Source organism: Buteo buteo, chromosome 2 (assembly GCF_964188355.1).
Source record: "Buteo buteo chromosome 2, bButBut1.hap1.1, whole genome shotgun sequence".
Lineage (NCBI taxonomy): Eukaryota > Metazoa > Chordata > Aves > Accipitriformes > Accipitridae > Buteo > Buteo buteo.
This window is the reverse complement of record NC_134172.1, coordinates 46,759,251-46,777,033: the sequence shown is the minus strand read 5'-3', so window position 1 is coordinate 46,777,033 and position 17,783 is coordinate 46,759,251. Positions and strand designations below refer to the sequence as shown.

General features: G+C 39.3%; 1 protein-coding gene across 2 annotated transcripts in view; it reads right to left on the bottom strand.

Annotated features, from left to right (window-relative positions):
• Positions 1–2,006: 2,006 nt before the first annotated feature.
• The window catches only part of CNOT10 (CCR4-NOT transcription complex subunit 10), a 35,790-nt gene continuing 20,013 nt past the window's right edge, over positions 2,007–17,783 (bottom strand). For both annotated transcript variants that reach the window (XM_075053231.1, XM_075053220.1), the window contains 9 exons: positions 16,746–16,867; positions 15,919–16,095; positions 13,229–13,309; positions 8,090–8,203; positions 6,128–6,258; positions 5,330–5,365; positions 5,119–5,246; positions 3,760–3,835; positions 2,007–2,323 (listed from right to left, as the gene is read on the bottom strand). In XM_075053231.1, coding sequence (XP_074909332.1) covers positions 2,169–2,323; positions 3,760–3,835; positions 5,119–5,246; positions 5,330–5,365; positions 6,128–6,258; positions 8,090–8,203; positions 13,229–13,309; positions 15,919–16,095; positions 16,746–16,867 — 1,020 coding nt within the window. In that variant the 3' untranslated portion in view covers positions 2,007–2,168. The remainder of the gene's footprint in view (positions 2,324–3,759; positions 3,836–5,118; positions 5,247–5,329; positions 5,366–6,127; positions 6,259–8,089; positions 8,204–13,228; positions 13,310–15,918; positions 16,096–16,745; positions 16,868–17,783) is intronic.

Genomic DNA, 17,783 nt, shown 5'->3' with positions numbered 1-17,783 from the left:
GCTACAGCCGGGAGGGGGGGGAATCCCAGAGCTGCTCTGGTCAATGCAGCTGCCTTAGGGCAGAAGAGCAGTCATTGTTAGGGGAAAGCTGGGGTTGAATGCTTCTGCTCACATGCAAATGCAGCTGTGATAAGATGCGTGGTATCTGGGGAACTACAACTGCATCCTTCTTCGAGGAGAGCGTTGGGTGCCTCCGGGTGGAGCTGGGCACTGCTGAAGCCAGGCATTAGCATCTTTTGCATGTGAATGCCCCGCATTCCTCGGGGGGGGGGCAGGGAAGGGCAGAGAAGAATCTTCTCTATTCAGGGCCAGGGACCACACAGGGAGCATCTTTCTTGAACATTTTTGTCTTTAATAGTCAAACTACTTCGACTTGAGGGATGTATCAGCTCCCTTTCTCCCTTCTTTCAGAAATGTGATCTCTACCCACTTTTTCCCACTTGTAAACTGCTTGGCCCTACCTGAGGATGGAACCGGTACCACCTCCTACAGCGCTGGAAAAGTTATTGAAAGAGTCAGCTACTTGGCCATTGGTCTGAAAGCCCTGAAAAGTAGCAAAGAAGCCAGTTAGATAACGGAGGAGGGACAGTAGCAGGTTTCAAGCTTTCTGCTGTGCTGCTTCATGATGGCTAGCTTCCTGCTGAAGGGACACACACTTGTGCTTGTTCTACAACTTGCACATGCTTTAATAAACTTACTAGTCGCCTTCTGTCAGTTGTGCCTTGTTTGTTCAAGATCTTGGCAAACCCACGACTGTCCTGCTGGCTCCCTCTTCTATGCATATCTGTATTGCCTAATCCTCAAGTTACTGAGAGCAGAACTTGCAGGCCCTGCACCCCAGGTGGCCACTTGGAAAAGTGACCTTCCTGGTGGTAGCTGGAGGCAAAGTACAATGCCAGCAGCACAGGGAGATAAGGTGTTATCCCAGCTCTACTCTGGAGATTATCTGGGCAAAGTCTTGGAATAGCTGAAATATGGCACAAAACAGCCAGGGAGGGGAAGTGAGGAGAGATGCTACACTCTGTGCTGGGCTCTGATTATCTTATTGCCTGGATTAAGTCCCAAGGCAGGATGGCTCATCTCTTCTATGTTCACAATAAGTAACCAGGGGGGTCCTTGCTTATGCTGCTATCTTACAGCCTCTTGATTTCTGCCTTTTGTTCAAAGTTTTTTGCAACACAGAGGTAATACTCTAAAGTGGAAATTGCATTTAAAAAAAAAAAAAACAAACCACCCACAGCACAGACTGGCTTTTTGCAAGGGCTTGTACTGACTAATGACAGTTAAAGTCACTACTGCTTAGGAGCAGTGCAACGTTGAGGGCTGTCAACAGTGTTCATATACCACAACCTCTTTGATTCCTGTGACCTGCTAATGCTTTCAGGCCAGCAGCACAGCTGCTAGTTTTAAGAACAATAGACAGAAAGATTATTTGAAAGACACTGCTAACACAGGGTGCTAGAGCCTTGCATCGTTAATACTGGAGCTGTGCTATTTGCACTTAAAATAATGAGGTAACCATAGGAATCTTGGGGGGGGGTGGGGGGGGGTGGAACAGAGGTGGCACAAACCTCTTCCACCCTTGGCTATGACCTGCAGAAAAAAGCTCCTTTCCTTGCCACTAAGGCTATTTACCTGCATATACCCATGCACAGACACACAGGCACCTGTCCCCATGCCTGAAGGGGCAGCTTCAACTACAGCAAGGCACAAACTCCCAGCTGCTGCAGAGTAGTGGACTGTAGTTATATCAACCTAGCAAAGTGGGGCAAAAGCCTCTTCTTCGAGGAATACAAAACCATACCTCATTGCACAGTAGCCAACACAACAGCTCAGCTGCTATTTCAGCAGGACTTTAGTTCAGATAAATGATACTTTCCTTCCCATATACTCTCTTCAAAAAAAGAGCAGAATTACACATTTGATGATTAACCATTTCTTTTCTGTAAACTGCCACTCACATTTGAAGCATATACCAACCTCTCTTCCTTTATGAAATAACCTTTACAAACACCTCCAAGCATGCCTTTTTGTTTACATGTTTTATTAAAAATTTACATAAATGAACACACTCCAGCAACTGGGGTATGCAGTTGTCCTAGGTTAAAAAACAATATACAAAATCCCAAGCCCTTATGGGCAGGGCAGCAGCAGGTTGAAGCAGGACATCACTTCCTTTGAACAGTGGTGAAAGCTGGCATCTGAATGGGCTGGATTGAGTGGACTGGCTGAAACACAGGCTTCTTCCGCATGTCGGAGAGTGTTTTGACAGAAGGGAGAAGCTGGTTTCTCTTGATGATCTGCAGGGCCAGCTGCGTGTTACCTACAAGACAACTTTCAATTAAAAAAAAAGTACCTTTGTATGACTGACTTACAAATGTTCTCAGAACACAGCTGACAAGCCAGCCTTGGGCCCAGGCCACAGACAGGAGCGATCTTCCTATTCAGTGAAATGCTGACATGGACATGAAAAGTATTAGACAAAAGTAAATGTGAAACAACATTATTGCTTGATTCTACCTGTTGTTAGCTGAAGACATCAAGCTTTAAGCTCAGATCTTGAAGATGTCAGAGCACCTGAAGGACAGCTCTTCTCTGTCCCATCCACATAGTGAGACTCTAGATCTCACATGAAACACCCTCACAATGTGACATTACAGACAGTAATGCAAATGTCAAGGGTGTATATAAAACATGTTTTTAAAACAAGAAATCTGATTTTCAACTGTATGCATGACTCCACCAAATAAATACCAATATAAATGGAAAAATTATTCTTTGTTAAAAATTAAACCTATAAAATTGTAGGAGAAAACCTGCTAAGTTCTGAAAAGAACATTGCTCCTTCTTATCAAATACTTTTCTTCCACTAAAGTTTTAGTTTCAGAAGACATGTATCATTTTGCCACTTACAGAACAAAAAATGTCTTCAGCTCCTTTTGGTTATATACTTAGAAGGGGATGAGATATGTAAATCCCACTTTCTACTCTCTTCTGCTCTGTACTTTGTTGCAGAAAGAAAGGTTTCCAAAATTCCAACTTGGAAACATCTTTATAAGAAAAACTTTGTAGCTCAATTCTGAACAAAAAATGCTCAAGTCCTCTGCCTGCCTGCAATGCAAGACAACTGAAGGGGAACAAGCACACTGAACATTTCACAACACTAGGATATTAAGCCCCAAGGGGCACAGGTCTGCAACCACAACAGCTTCAATGATGCAGCTGCACCAGTCTGTTCACACTGCAGAATTCAAGTGCAATCTTTCCAGTTTCCCATTATGTGCAGTTTTCTTCCCATGCAAAAAACAGTGAACCTTCAAAAGGAAGGATTTTGGAAGAGTCATCAATATTACAAGCTTTGTTGCAGTACTTGCTACATAGGCCTTGACATGGCTTCTTTGGGAAACTTGGATTGCAGTTGTCTTTTAATGAAAAGTCTTTCAAGCCCTCCTTATAGTATAAACCTCATCAAGGGTTTTACTGAGCCTATCCAAGACTCCTGATTTCTGCACAAAGTACAGAAGATTTCAGCTCAGAAGATGAATGTTTAGGAAGTCTAGAGTGTGTAAGAACAGGATGGCAATAAACTATGCAAATGAAGGTGTGGATACATGGATCCATAGCAGTGTAAAATGGAGACAAGGCCTAAAGAATATCATTCAAAATACTGGCACAACTCTATAAAGACTAGGAATGACGACTACCGCCCTCCTCCCCTTGTATCCCAAATCTACATCAACAGAACATTTCAAAACCTACCGTTCTGTAATTCAAGATATACAGCCAGCAGAATAGCCTCTGGAGGGATCTCTTTGGGGTGGATCAGTGAAGCAGCCTTGTTGAAAAAGAAGAGGGTGGGGAGAAAAAAGTGCTTAAGAGAAACATTCAGCTCAGAGAAAGTGCCCCTTGACAAGATTGTTACCACCATCTTAGCTAACAAAAACAAATAACAATTCATAAACTATGATAAGATTTTTTTCAAACTAATACACTCCATCAGGTTTATGCATGCAAGGAGAGACTGAAAGATTATCTGCATTGCAAGATTGTTTCACACTAATTAGGAGGACCATCTGCTGTATGCTTATGTTAATATGAATCTGTAATTCTTGGGCCAATCTACTGTGGTTTCCTCATGAGAAGACAGGTGAAGAAGGTAACCTTCACTGCTCCAAAGTTCAGAATACAAAGTTAACAAGGATCGTTCATTAGCTTTCCATAAACAAATATTTTTCAGCTATGAAGTCAATGAATTTATTGTAGATGCAGAGACCTACTATACTTTACATCCACAGATGGCCCTACACATGTGCTACAGAGCCCAAGCACACACACCTGCCCAATCCTAAGAAGCCTCGGGAGGAAAAAGAGCAAGACAACTGCCTTAAGTGTTGAGAATCTCACAGAATTTGAAGCTGTTCACCTACACAACTACTATGAATTATTTTGGAAGACTGCTGTTTCAGTTTGCAGCTCAACAATGCAGACAGGAATGGCTGCAAAAAGAGACAAACATCATCACTGAAAGAGATGAGTCCCAGCCATAAGAAAGACCAAATGACACAGGCTAAGTGAGGACAGAGTTTCAAAAGCAGTACTTGAGAATTCTTGGGAAAAGAGGCAGGCATAGAACATACCTCTAGCAGAACTGCAGTTTGTTCTCACAGCCCTAAAGTTAATAGCTTAGATGGTGAGTTATTAACTGATTAGAAAGAAGAAAACCCAAGGCCCTCAAGAACTTTCTCCTCTGAAATACAACAATTACTATTGGACCATTAAAAAAACCAAACCAAAACAAAACCAAAAAACCCAAAACAAACTTGGTGAAAAAAAAAGTGAAAAGGCTTCCTACTCACATTCCACTGTTTTGATACGATCTAGAAAAAACCCGTGCTTCCCATAGTGTTAATGAACTATTTACACATGAAAGAAATTTGGAATACTTCATTTTATGTTACTAATAGAGATTTGTTCATAAAGACAGAAGAAAGCCACCATATCAGCAAAGTCCACAAATAAACCTGGGCTGTGAAGTCACCAGGATTTGCTGTGATCTAAATGTCACTTTGAAGGAAGTGCATTTGTCCCTAAAGCTGTCTTGAGATTTGTTTTTCATACCTGATGAAGACACTTTCGAGCTTTGTCATATTCACTCCTCAAACAGTAAGCACTTCCGAGGTTAAACAACATCATTGTTCGCGCAGATGTGACCGAACTGGGGTAACACTGTGGGGTCTGCTTGCCAGCTGCAATTAAAAAAAAAAAAATTTTTTTTTTCTTAAACTTCTATTCCAAACTGGCCAAGTAAGTTCCTGTGGCTGGTACTTACAAGATTCCATTGCCTCATTCTCTCCTTTGTCAGACCCTGCAAAGAAAAAAAACCCACAAAAACCATCATGTTCCACGAGCTTTTTTAAAGCTTATTACAAAAATAATACAAAGATACAAATTTGCTTCTTTCTTCAAGAGGGAAAACATATCAGTTTGCTCAAAAGTTTACGTCACTTAAGACTTCCTATCTTTAATGGTTTGCTTTTAAATTTGCAGATGAGTACAGTGAAGTTCAAACTGCAGACATGTCACTGAAATCAGAGCTGCTGTAGACTTAACTATACAGATGGGCTCTGAAGTATTTTTGTTACAGAATAACACACTCCTAACTGGAAGCACTGCAAGAAGATTAAAGATGCAGATTAACTACATTCTCTCCACTCCTATCTCTCACTGAACAGTGGTCTTCACTGGTAGTCCAAAGCCTGGTTTAGAGACTAAAAGCTGAAAGAGAAGGTATGAAGCCCAAACTTAACCATAATTGCACATTTAACAAAAGCAGCTTTCAAAAGTTACTTTAAACAAGGCAGAACATTACAATATACATTTCTGTTTATGTTACAGAATTAGCCACTTCAAAGGAATGACAAACATGCAAAAGACAAACCAAACACAAAGTAGGAACTAAAGCCAGGAAAACAAAAACACAACAACAAAAACACAAACAAAACACCCCCAAACAACCTACAGTCTTAAAACAAGATGTCTTAATCATCATTATATTTGTGTATAGAAAGTTACAGCAGGAAGCCAGCTGAAAGCATAACCAGTTCTAATGAAGTGTGGATTCATTAACCTTGGTCCTGCTCATTTGAAGAGATCCCGAGGGAAACATCAGTGACGTTCTCGGGGTTCAAGTGAGTGATGGCATCAGATATTCTGTCTAGAGAGATGAGAGCTTCTGCTGCATACAAATGCCCAAGAAACCTACAATAGCAAATGGTTAGGTACAAATGTCAGTGTAACAACCCCCACAATTTGTTATGTAAGACAAACTGAATGCAGTTTTTAACGTGAGCACATGAAAACTATTAATTGAAACACTTGCATGGAAGTTAGCTTGCTTTTAAAGTATTAACATGATACCCAGTTCTGCCATTTGTGAAAAAATCTGCTCCTGAGTAATGACAATTCATTCATGCACAGGAATAGCCATTCCAGAAAGACAGTACCTTGGCATGGCTTTATCTCAGAGAATTAAAAAACAGAAACCTTACAAAAATACCCCAGGTTATAGATACATCTATAATTTGAGGTGTTAAGTGACTTTACATTCAGTAAATATCAAACTAATTCTGTAAGATAGCTGCATTTCTAAGGACAGCAACTATACAGGCCTGTCCATGGGGCACAAACACCTTTCCAACTGCAGGTTTTGCATAAAAATTAAGCAAGTCTGACGTTTGACACTTGTAGTTCAGCTCAGCTAATCAGCAGCTTTCCTTTACAACTTTGGAACAGAAGGAAACCTGTCGATCAAGAGCACAGTTAGTTTGCAAATATTTAATCTGAAACACAAGTTGAGCAAAAGAGTTCACACTTGTTCTATGCAGCTGTACACTTCAAACTGGCTGTACAGTGGGTTGTAATGAATTACAAAACATCAGGTAAAGTATCAGTCAATCATCCAAAATAAATTCTGCAATTTAGATCTGATACAGCAAACGTAACTTTCTACATGCAATTTATTTCACTTAAGAAAACAGGAACAGTTCAATATTCCCAATCTGCACAAAAGCCTCGTTTCCTGGAACCAAGATACATGGCTCTCTGTCTTTCCAAAAAACTGTCATCTAGCATTTCTTGCATTACATAATGGTAACACTGCCTTCACAAAATTATGTGTTACCTTGCAAACTCTAAAATCTTGCTTATACAATGACTGTGCAAAAAGATGAGCTTCTGCAGTACTCTGAAGCATGGGAGCCAAAGAATTTAATTGGCATGGACCATTTTAGAGTATGCTGCTAGCATATAAAAATAAGCACAAGTTACCTTGCTTTCCGCAAGTACACTACCAGTTTTGAAAAATATTACTACCATAAAAACCTCTGCTATATTTTATCTGTGTATGACAGAGGAATTAAATGCACAAATAAGGTCAGAAGGATAGAGCTAAAGCTGCCTTTTTTTGAATTTGCAGAAATGTATGAGAACTGGTGGGTAGAAACAGAATGAGCTTTGAATATCACTCCAAAAAAATACAGTGCCAGATGAGAACTGAAAAAGAGAAACTAAAGAATGGAACCTATATAAGCAACAGTAGCAGGTGAAGTGACAGTCTTGCACACCCAAGATCTGGTACCCTGCTGACTGAGCAAACCTTCCCCTCCAAGGCTGTAGTTTCATAAGTGAACTTTCAGCAGCATGCTGGTTTGGGCTGATGTTTTCTACCCCCAGCTGCTCATTCCTGCCCCTTGTGCTGTGCCAACAGGAGCACATGCCGCCACACAGTGAATCAGGACAGAAATCTGACGGTCCTGCCACTGCATGGGACCCATAGCTGGAGACTAACAAATTGCAACAAAAGCAGCGATAGATTCTGAATTACATGGAATTCGTACACAAAGGAGGGGACTCACGTTCCTGCGTGTCAATGAACATTTAGTCAGGGCTTCAACAAGAACAGGAGCGGGCCAAGCAATTCTTTGCATCAGATACAGAATAGGAAAGCAGCTACAGACATTGGAAGCTTCAACTCAGAACTCTCCAGCAAAAAGCAGGGCTGAGAAAGAAGAAACGATCACATCAGACTTACTTAAGAGACCCTGACAGCTTTGGTTGCTGAAGAAGTTTATCTGCATGATTCAATGCCATAAGGTTATCACCCAAAGCCAGAGCCACGTAAGCACTACACGCAAGTATTGAGCACCTGGAGGGAGAAAAGAAAAAAAAAAAAAAAAAAAAAAAAGAGGGGGGGGAAAGCCAATATGTTAAATGAAGAATTCTGTGATTCCAAATGTAGCTGTTAAGTTTCTTTCTTGTTAAGTACTGAAGAAATAAATCATAAACTTTCAATATATGTCTTTGCGTGAAACTATGAAGTAAAGGAGCTAGTGTTCCGTTATCTGTGGCCTCAATTGCATTCTCTGAATTAGGAGACATATACATTGTGTTCTACCAGTATAAACCAAGGACCATCATGGTATGCTCAGAATGATTTTGCAATTTTGACCATAAATAACAGATTAAAAAAAAAAAAAAAAATGGATCTCATCACATGTCATTTTTCTTATGGACAGTTTCACTTTTGCACCCTCTTTTTAGTCATTTTGCCTTGGACTCTCATCTGTACTTCCCTGCCATCCCTTTCTGCTGCAGCAAAGGGTAGCAGATTTGTAGATTTCTATAATATACAATCTACAGACACATAGTAGCAATCAAGTAAGTTGTACCATATTTCTCTCTTGTGAAATATGTGTTTGCACACAGGGAGACAATAAACGCTGGAGAATTTGGCATTTCCAGTTTTGTCTTCAATTGAGAGCTGAAACCCGCTGGCAAGACTGACTGAATCTGTGGGATTTTGTTGCTGTCACAGACTTTCTTATCTTTCCAAAACCACAAGATCTCTGACAGTTCCTGTAACGAAATCTGAACTACTCGCATTTTCCATCTTCAAACAATAACCCACATCAGGATGCCATCATTAGGCCAAGCTTCACACTTTGTAATAAGACCCCCCCCTTCCCTAAACACAGCACTTGGGGATATTTTCCACTTCATAAGACATCATTCAGTGCAAGCTGCCTTGTCCTCTGGGCACAAGCCTCTGCCCGTGACGCCTTGCTGTGAGCACGGACTCTGTCCTTCTCCAGGGTGGAAGAGTGGATCCTCTTAGTGGGGTCTCACATTGGGAGCAATGGGAGAAGAGCCTTCGACTCTGCAGCCAGTAGGTGGGCTATTACCGCATCAACCTTCTGGCAACTGTCAAGCCCACTTTCGGTCCAGCAGTAAGTCATGTAATTCGTGGCAGGACCTGGGGTGCCTTTATTCCCCTTTCCCAGGAGGCATGCTCCTTAATTATGCACAAGCTGGATAAGAAACTTCTCCAGTGTTTCTCCCTACCCCCCACTTCCTCTCCACCATGCCCAGATGTCACATCAAATCTGAACACATACAAAAGCTTGAGAGAGGGAGAGGAAAGCTTCACCAGCTCAAGTCCCAAACCTAAAATATTTCTGAAAGGTTGCGACTGGGGAGGGGGAGAAAATGGGGGGGTGGAATCTCTGTAATAACAGCCTGCTTCTAACTAGCCTCTTTTCATCTCTGCCTCAAGGAAGCACAGCTTTTAAACAAGCAGAGGTACTAAGCATCACCAGCTAAATACCCTTAGACACAAGTCAAGGCATGCAGAGGTGGTTGCTACTGCCCTTCACAGCAATGCGTCTTCTATTTCCCTCAGCTTTTTTAAAGCCTACTTTTATTTCTGAAAGCGTAAGTTCAAATACAGGACGCACTCCAATCACAATAGGTAAGTCCAGCAAAACTGAAACCTACTCCTCTGCTCTAAGGACTCGTCACTGTTTAAGCTATGTAAGAGCTGGCAAGATTTTTTTAGCAACAGCTATCTAAAGAACAGGAAAATATTCAGGTTTTCTTCCCTGCAGTACTGTTCTTGCACACTTGGATCCATTGTTGAGCCGGCTAAACCAAACACTCAGGAGACCTGACAGCTAACCGGAGCAGAAGAATTGCACCACAAGGGAAAAGACAAACTAGTTTTTCACCCCGGTCAGGATTCTGACAAAACTCCACAGGTTGCCTTTGAGCACGGCAGACTTCCAGCATCACTGAGCCCCTGCATGCCCTAAAAAAACCTGCCTTTGCACTAGGAAAAAGAAAAATGTTTTTTTAAACTGCCAGATTATGTCAAACAGCCTCTTGGGTAGGTCTAGGCAACAAGATTTGTCAGCCCACACTGACTGCAAGTTTACAGAACCCAAACTCCACATCTGACTTGGCTTATTTCTCAGGCAAAGGGTGAGCCAGAGCAAATCCAGTTCTTCAAAACTTACTACGAAGGCACCAAAAATAGCACTTCTAAACCATTTAGAGAACAACACTAACCTGAAGTAATTTCAAATAGCTAACTAAGCACAACAGTGGATATAAACTATCTACTTTTTACATTTCAACGTAGGCAAACCAATCCAAAATATTAAGAAATACAGAATGCAGATGGTGCTTACTCAATGGGGAAATTCAGCACCAGCAAAGGGGAAATGGGGGAGAACTACACAGTGGCTGAGAGTGAGGAAGAAGAGTGTGAAACAGCTATGGGTGATAATCATTGTAAGCTTCCAGTATTGTGACAGGGGGGGCAAACAGACTACTGCAACCTTTAAGTGGATAAATGAGACAAAACTGGGTAGGTGTGGAGAAGAGACAAGGTATATTGGTGGGCAGTGGTGGTCCTTACAGTCTTACCTGTGAAATTATTCGCAATGTCAGTGATGCTCCTGGAATACCACATACAATGCTAGGGTATGCACACTTCAAAAATATACAAGCAAGTACAATAAATAAGGCATAATGATGGACTGGAGATGGCCAACAGCAAAGTCGAAAAAAAGGAAAAAAAGGGTAAAATTGGATCACATGCCTTATTATAGCAAGGACTTGCAGTTCAAATCTGTTTAGGACAAAGCGGGTGATCCTTTAGCTACTTTGAAGGGGAAAAATTAACACTCTCACACAAAGTTGTTCAATCTAGAGAGAAAAAGGCTACAACAAGGTCTGTTGCTATCCATCTCAACTTTTACAATAAAACCCACAAAATTTTCCAAATGTAGCACCGTGGTCTACCAGAACTTTACTCCTGATGTATCCTAACAGTGTTGGGTTCTTCTGGCCCGCCGAAACATACCACAGGCTGAGAGCAGAACAGGGGAATTGGCTTCTTGGAGGATGAGAAGTAGCAAGGAGCAGAATTGTTTAGAAGAAACTCAGAAGAAAAATCTGGAGTTTCTACTTCCTATGCATAAATCCTTAGCAGTGTTTGGTGTCCTCAGGCTTCTGCCTGTTGCTTTTAAAACATTGCAATTGAATTACTGCTTATTATCAGAAGTCTGCTCAACTAATTTGTGCACAACTACAAAACAATATATATGACACATAAGCCTTCTCTAGATGGTATTGTTAATTTTTAAGAACTATTTAGGGATAAAGTCAGACAGTCATTTTAAACTCTTATTAGGATGTGCAACTGTACAAAGTCATGCAAAAAAAGCATTTCAGTTCTAGAAGCAATAGCGGTTTTTCAATCCAGTGATTTTACAGGGAAAAACTGAACTGAATAGACACCTATTACTCAGGATAATGCTTGCCAACATTCAGAATTTTTTTTTTTTTTCTTAATTTTCCCTGACTAGACAAGAATTTTAATTTTCTTACTTAGCTCCTTAGTGAGCAGGACTGAGGGAATATACTAACATTTGTGTAACGTATTTTAGTTTTCACAGCTATCTGCAGAAACTTAGAAAGAGTTTTAACAGAATCACTCTCTAGGGATGTCTAGTCCTCTGGATTTAACCACCAAAGCAAGTATTGCAAAAAAAATAAATCAATGCTTTTCCTTTCCTTATATGATGTTCTTTACAAGAAGCAGTGTAATTCTTGCTAAACTTCTAAGTTTTCCCTGACATGTTGTCATCTACTGATGAAACCTGACAACAGCTGATTGTGAAAGAAAAGACTATGTATTAAAAAAAAGAAATATCACAATGTGACACCATGTAATTTTGACATGTGGCAACATTTTCAACAGTCAGGAAAAAACAAACAAACAAACCCCCAAAAACCCCAAACCACAATGAACCCACATCACTGTTTTTAATCCAGCACTTTCAATTTCAAGTAGCATACTCTTGTACCACTTCAGAATAAATAAAGTCTCAGCAACGTCTCCTCACAGATTCCTGCTATATTGCTTTTAAATCAATACAAGTAGATTTGCTACACATAGTGAATCAAAGTTAAGGTTAAGCTGGTCATTATAAAACACAGGTTACCTGCAGTTAGACTGGAACAGTGTTTACCCAAGAGTTTAAGTGGGAAATTACTGTATGCTTTGTCCACAATGGAAACTTAAAACAGATTTCTTTTTTCTAAACAGGTGCAAGCTTTATAGTAAGAGTGATTTTCAACAGACTGGCAGCCACCTGAAATAATTAACATTGCCAGCAAATTATAATCTTGTTGGGGAAAAGTAAAGAGATTCTAGATAACATACTTAGGCACATGGAAGTTACTCTGTTTGGAGAGCACTCACACTGCTGAATAAATAGTTTAAGGATCTTTGAGAACATGAAAAAAAATCTACAGTCAAATTTTACCTATGTTCTTCCATGGTGAGGAAGTCAAATGCCTGGACAGAGGCAATTTTTATTTCTATTTTATGCAAACGACAGATTTACTCCTGAAAGGAGCACCGTTCTCATCTGAAAGCAGCATAGCTGCTTTTACCACTTCCTTTTTTTTTTTTTTCCATCCAACAAGCATATAATGTTGTGGGGGCTGAATTCCAAACTAGCCTTATCAATGCCTTAAAGGGAAAAGGTACCATACAATAATTTCCACTCCTTCCACCAATCACAACAGCCATTGTCAGTTTTAGCTTTGGTGTTTATGGGACTTGCTTTTTTTTTAGTTTTGCCCAATATATAATGCCAAACCTATAACAGTGGGATCAGACAGACTGATCTGCCTTCTGAACTGAAGTCTGCATGGTTTCTATTTGTTCGGATTCAAAGCCCAGAAGAAAGGAAGCACATGCATTTGAAAAAAAGGCATTCTTAGATTAACGACTACAATTCAATGTTGCAAATGTCTGGAAAAAAAAAGCTAGGAATGACTCCAGAATCATAGTGGTAAATATTTTATATTATTTACTTGCCTTAAATTTTCTAATTCCTGTTTCTTCAAAGGCGAAGATGGTGGAGCTGCAATGAATTTATCCCCTTCATGACTTTTATTGCTAGAATGAAGACAGATTAGTTATAAGGAGTGACTGTAAATAATTAAAAAAAATCTCAGTGTAATAGGCATTTATATTTATTCACTCCATTTAAAAGGCCATCAAAAATTCGATAGCCTAAAGAACAGGGAAATGAAGCTATGCAGAAATTGAGGCACATGCTCTTATCCTAACTGTTCTATTTGAGAAGGAAGAAGGGGGACATTTGCTGGGAAGGATTTGACTGACAGTCCAAACAACCCCCACCATTCTCCACAGCCTTGAGCTATTTTTGAGTTCAGCGTAGGACAAGAACTTTAAACTGGAGAGACACAGAACACGCTGCATTTGTAGCCTCTGTTCTTTTAGCCTGTAAGAAAAGCAGTAAACTAGTTCTCTCCCTAGATATCCTACAACCTAATTATGCAAATATTCAAGAAGATAACCCACAAAGTGCTACAGCTTCCTTTAGACTTCTAGCTGCCCTTAGCTTTTATTATTATTTCAAAATGTCTTTTTTTTTTTTTTTTTACCCCCTGAATAAAATTCCACTTTCTTAAAATTACACTTGGCTCACTCTGTTTAAAAGGTATGCAACTTTGCTTTCCGATAAGCTGAAAGCACCTCCTTCTGCAATGAGAACTGAAGAGAACACTAACAGCTGCACCTTGGCAGAGAGAGACACTAAGGTTTCGAAACAAATTTAAAAAAAAAAAAAATCTGAATTGAAACCGAGTCTGTCCACTTAACAAGAACTTTTTAATTGATAGTTTCACATCTGTTTATTGCAAACAGGTAAGATAACTCCACCTTAGCCCTTCAAAACAGATAGCAACAGATTCCAAGGAAACCGGTACTCAATACTGTTGTATTGTACATACTTCATGCCTTTGTAAAAAATTAGATTAAAAAAATACCCTTAACCATTGAAAGTATTCACTGTTTTCTTGTGAATAAGAGAAGAATCTGCCTCAGAATCAGCTTGCTCAATTAGTGGGATTTGCTTCAAAACCATCCTGTTCAATTAGTGTGATTTTCTTCAAATGTCTTATATGTTTTACTGTTCTCTCACAGAGGGTCCCTTGTCAGAAGGAACAAATCCTTAGAGAACCTTTCAGAATGTGACACACAAATTCAAGAACAGCCTGCTTTGCTGCTGGATATTTTGAAATTGACAATGACCACTGGGAGATAAGAGGCAGTCTTTTGTAAAATTGTTTTTTTAAGCTGAAGAAGCATCTGATTTTTCCTTTCCTCACTCCTACAAGAACAAACCAACACCCCACCTACCCTCCCCCAACAAAACAAAAAAGGTGGTCTTGTCTGAGTAAGGGCCACCAGTTTGTTTTTATCACTGCCCCTCCATGGGCCCCATAAGCTTAAAATTGAAGTTTCATTTAAGCCAGAGAACCTTCATCTCAATGGGCTGCATACAGCTCACCAGGAGAAGTTAGTTCATAACCTCCAGCCTTGGTAAGGAAAAAAAAAAAACCCAACAAAAAAACCACCCCACACACCATGACCCCACCCCCCAGATTTTTAGAATTCATTTGGTCACTTGACAGAAAAGATTGTCATTGGGAAAAAAACAGTTACACTGAACAGCCTTCAAATATTGCTGTAGCAGTAACAGCCACCAACCGCCAGCCCTAGTCTATCCCCAGGCAACCTCAGAATATATGAGGATGCACCTTGTGCCTGTGCAACACAGCATATGTGCAGTAAATCCTGCCATGTGACAAATGGATCTTATCTTCTTAAAATTTATCTGTACTTGGGTCTGACAAAAACATTGTGGTTTTTCATTACTCTCTAAGTAGTTCAAGTTCTGATATAGCCACTTTTTCCAGATTAGTTCTTGTCACTCTTCCCTTCTCAAAATGGTCATTAATAAAGGTACAGGCTATGGTCAACAAAGTTACTCTTCAAAAGGAAGTTTGGAATGTTATCAGGATCAACACAAAATATTAAAACACCTTCCTGCTATTTAACATTTGACATACATTGTCTACGAGCTAATTTTTCTGAAGCTTAGAGAAGAAAAGAGATATTTTTCTTAAACTCTTTTTTGTAAAATGCAATTTATTAAGCAATAGCTCCATGCTGCTTTCCTACTTATCTTCTAAATCTAGTTTCCCATTTCTAGTCTAAAACAAACATAAAGCATACTAAGGCTGATGAATGTCAAATCTTACCATGGGGAATTGTTTACAACTGAGTCGCTAGACATTTATATATTGAATCAAGTACATGGTGCACGTGCACACACACACACACAAAATCACTGTAACATGTGAAACTTCACTTACAATTAGAGAAATACCAATATGCACAGCAGGAGGGTGTGGGAAAACACAGCACAGAAAAAAAGATGGCCAGTGAAAAAAAGAACTTCAGTATCTAATTCATTAAAGCTGTTAGGAATGGTAGGAATCAACTCAGTATTTTGTTCTTAAATTAGCATACCAGCAATTAAAACAACGAGCAGCCAAACAATTTCCTTGGATATCCCAACACTACTAAGAGAATTTACAAATACGTTATTTTTTTTCTGCTGGCCAAAGAGACAAAGACTGTCAGCCCAGAGTTACTGTGGACAAAAAGAAAGGTTTGTATGCAATTTTGTTTACCTGCATGCTTCACTGCTTTCACTGTTTTCTGTATTTCCCCCCAGCTGATTACTAGTTTTAGATCCATTTTCCTGCTTTGGCTCCTGCTGATCTTCCGGCAGTAGCAGCAAGGCATTTCTTAGACAAATCGCTGCAAATTCCATACTGGCTACAGGTATTGCTGAGGACTGCCCATCACTTAAAAGAAACAGACACAGAAGTTAGCCAGTGAGTAGCGACCCTACTAAATTAAAAAATAAAAGCAGAGCTCCAGAAAGATCTGAATGCAGAGAAAACTTTCTCCTAAAAAAGTTAAATCCTGTTTTAATATAACACATTTAATTTATGAAGACATATCTATCTTGCTATTCTTATATATGGGAAGTACACCGTGATGCCCAAATAGAGTGAGCAGATCCAACCACAGAATTACAGGAAGTTCTCTTGTTTTTCTTGACTTCACTTCCTCGAGTTTTATGACAGAGCAACTAGATTCTTCCCACAATTTTCTAACGCAGATTACTGAAAAAAAATATTTAAGTGAGAAAATGAGGACAGCCTTACCTAACTGGAAACATAAATTTCAGATAAATAAATTTTAAGCTTTAATGCCCTTCTTAGTTACAATTAATACACAGTTAAGCCCTCTGCTGGCCATCATAGAAGAGGCATCCAAATGATGTTTAAGCAGGACTCATCAAGCATTTCAGCATGCCTCTCTCTTCACTACATTAATAATTCAAAAATGAACAGTTATTCCATGACAGTTTTAAAAACTCCTAATAAACAGATACATATCCTTAAAAGCTATGATAACAAAATAAATAGCCCATGGAAAACATACTTACTTATAAACAACATTCTGTATTGACTGGGATGCTAGGACTATCTTACGGTGGTAGCCTTGACCTACTATAGATTGCACAATTCCCTTTTTGCTGGGAAGGCCTTTAGTCTCTTGTTCTGATGTCTAAAAGGAAGGAAAAAAAAAAAGGACTAAAATATCAAGGTATCAAGGCTGTTGAATGAGAGCTTGACAAAATAAGTGAAAGCTGGAAGAAGACTTTGAACCTTGCTAAAATGTAAGAATTAATAGTTTATATGGGTACAGTTTTAAATCTTAAGTACCATGAATGATCAGGCACCTTCTATTGTCTTTGTGTTGCACAGGGATTTTACTGCACACAGTGTAACCACAGATTAGTTCTGACAGCTTGTCTGATAGCCTACTGACCTAGTTTCTCCTCTGTTTTGAAAGCAAAAGAACAATGAACCAAGTTGTATTAAAAAAACTCCTAGGATATCTAAAAAGAAATCATATGATCAGACAAATAATATTCAGAACTAGCACTGTAACACTTGCCATCTTCTCCCCTGCTTATACAGCATTCAAAATGCTCTCTGAAAAAGCTGCTCTCAAACTGTTCCATGGGGAGCATGAAGCTGAACTGCAACATATGCAAAGTCACATTAAATTAACTTGTTTAACAGATTTTTGAGTATGCAGATATTCTGGGGGTCAAATGAACTTAAAGCATCCTAATTGTAAGTCCCAAGAATTATCTCTACACCACATTTACTAGGGCTTGTTTGTTTTGTTAAGTAAGGTTAGTGATGAAAAGTCACAGTTGTAAGGAAAAACTTACCCTAAATCTGTGTTTTAAATAGCTATCACTTTTCAGAAAATTTATCAGAATCTATTCTGAAAAAGAATATTGACATTATAATGGCATTTACCATCAAATAAAAAGAATACATACGAGTTTGGATATGAAGCACATATTTCAGAAAAGGTGTTAAAAAAAGGCAGAATAACCTTCCATCTATATTTTATAAACTAAAATACTAAAGTGGGTGAAAGTTCACTTCAGTAAAATTACTTTTCT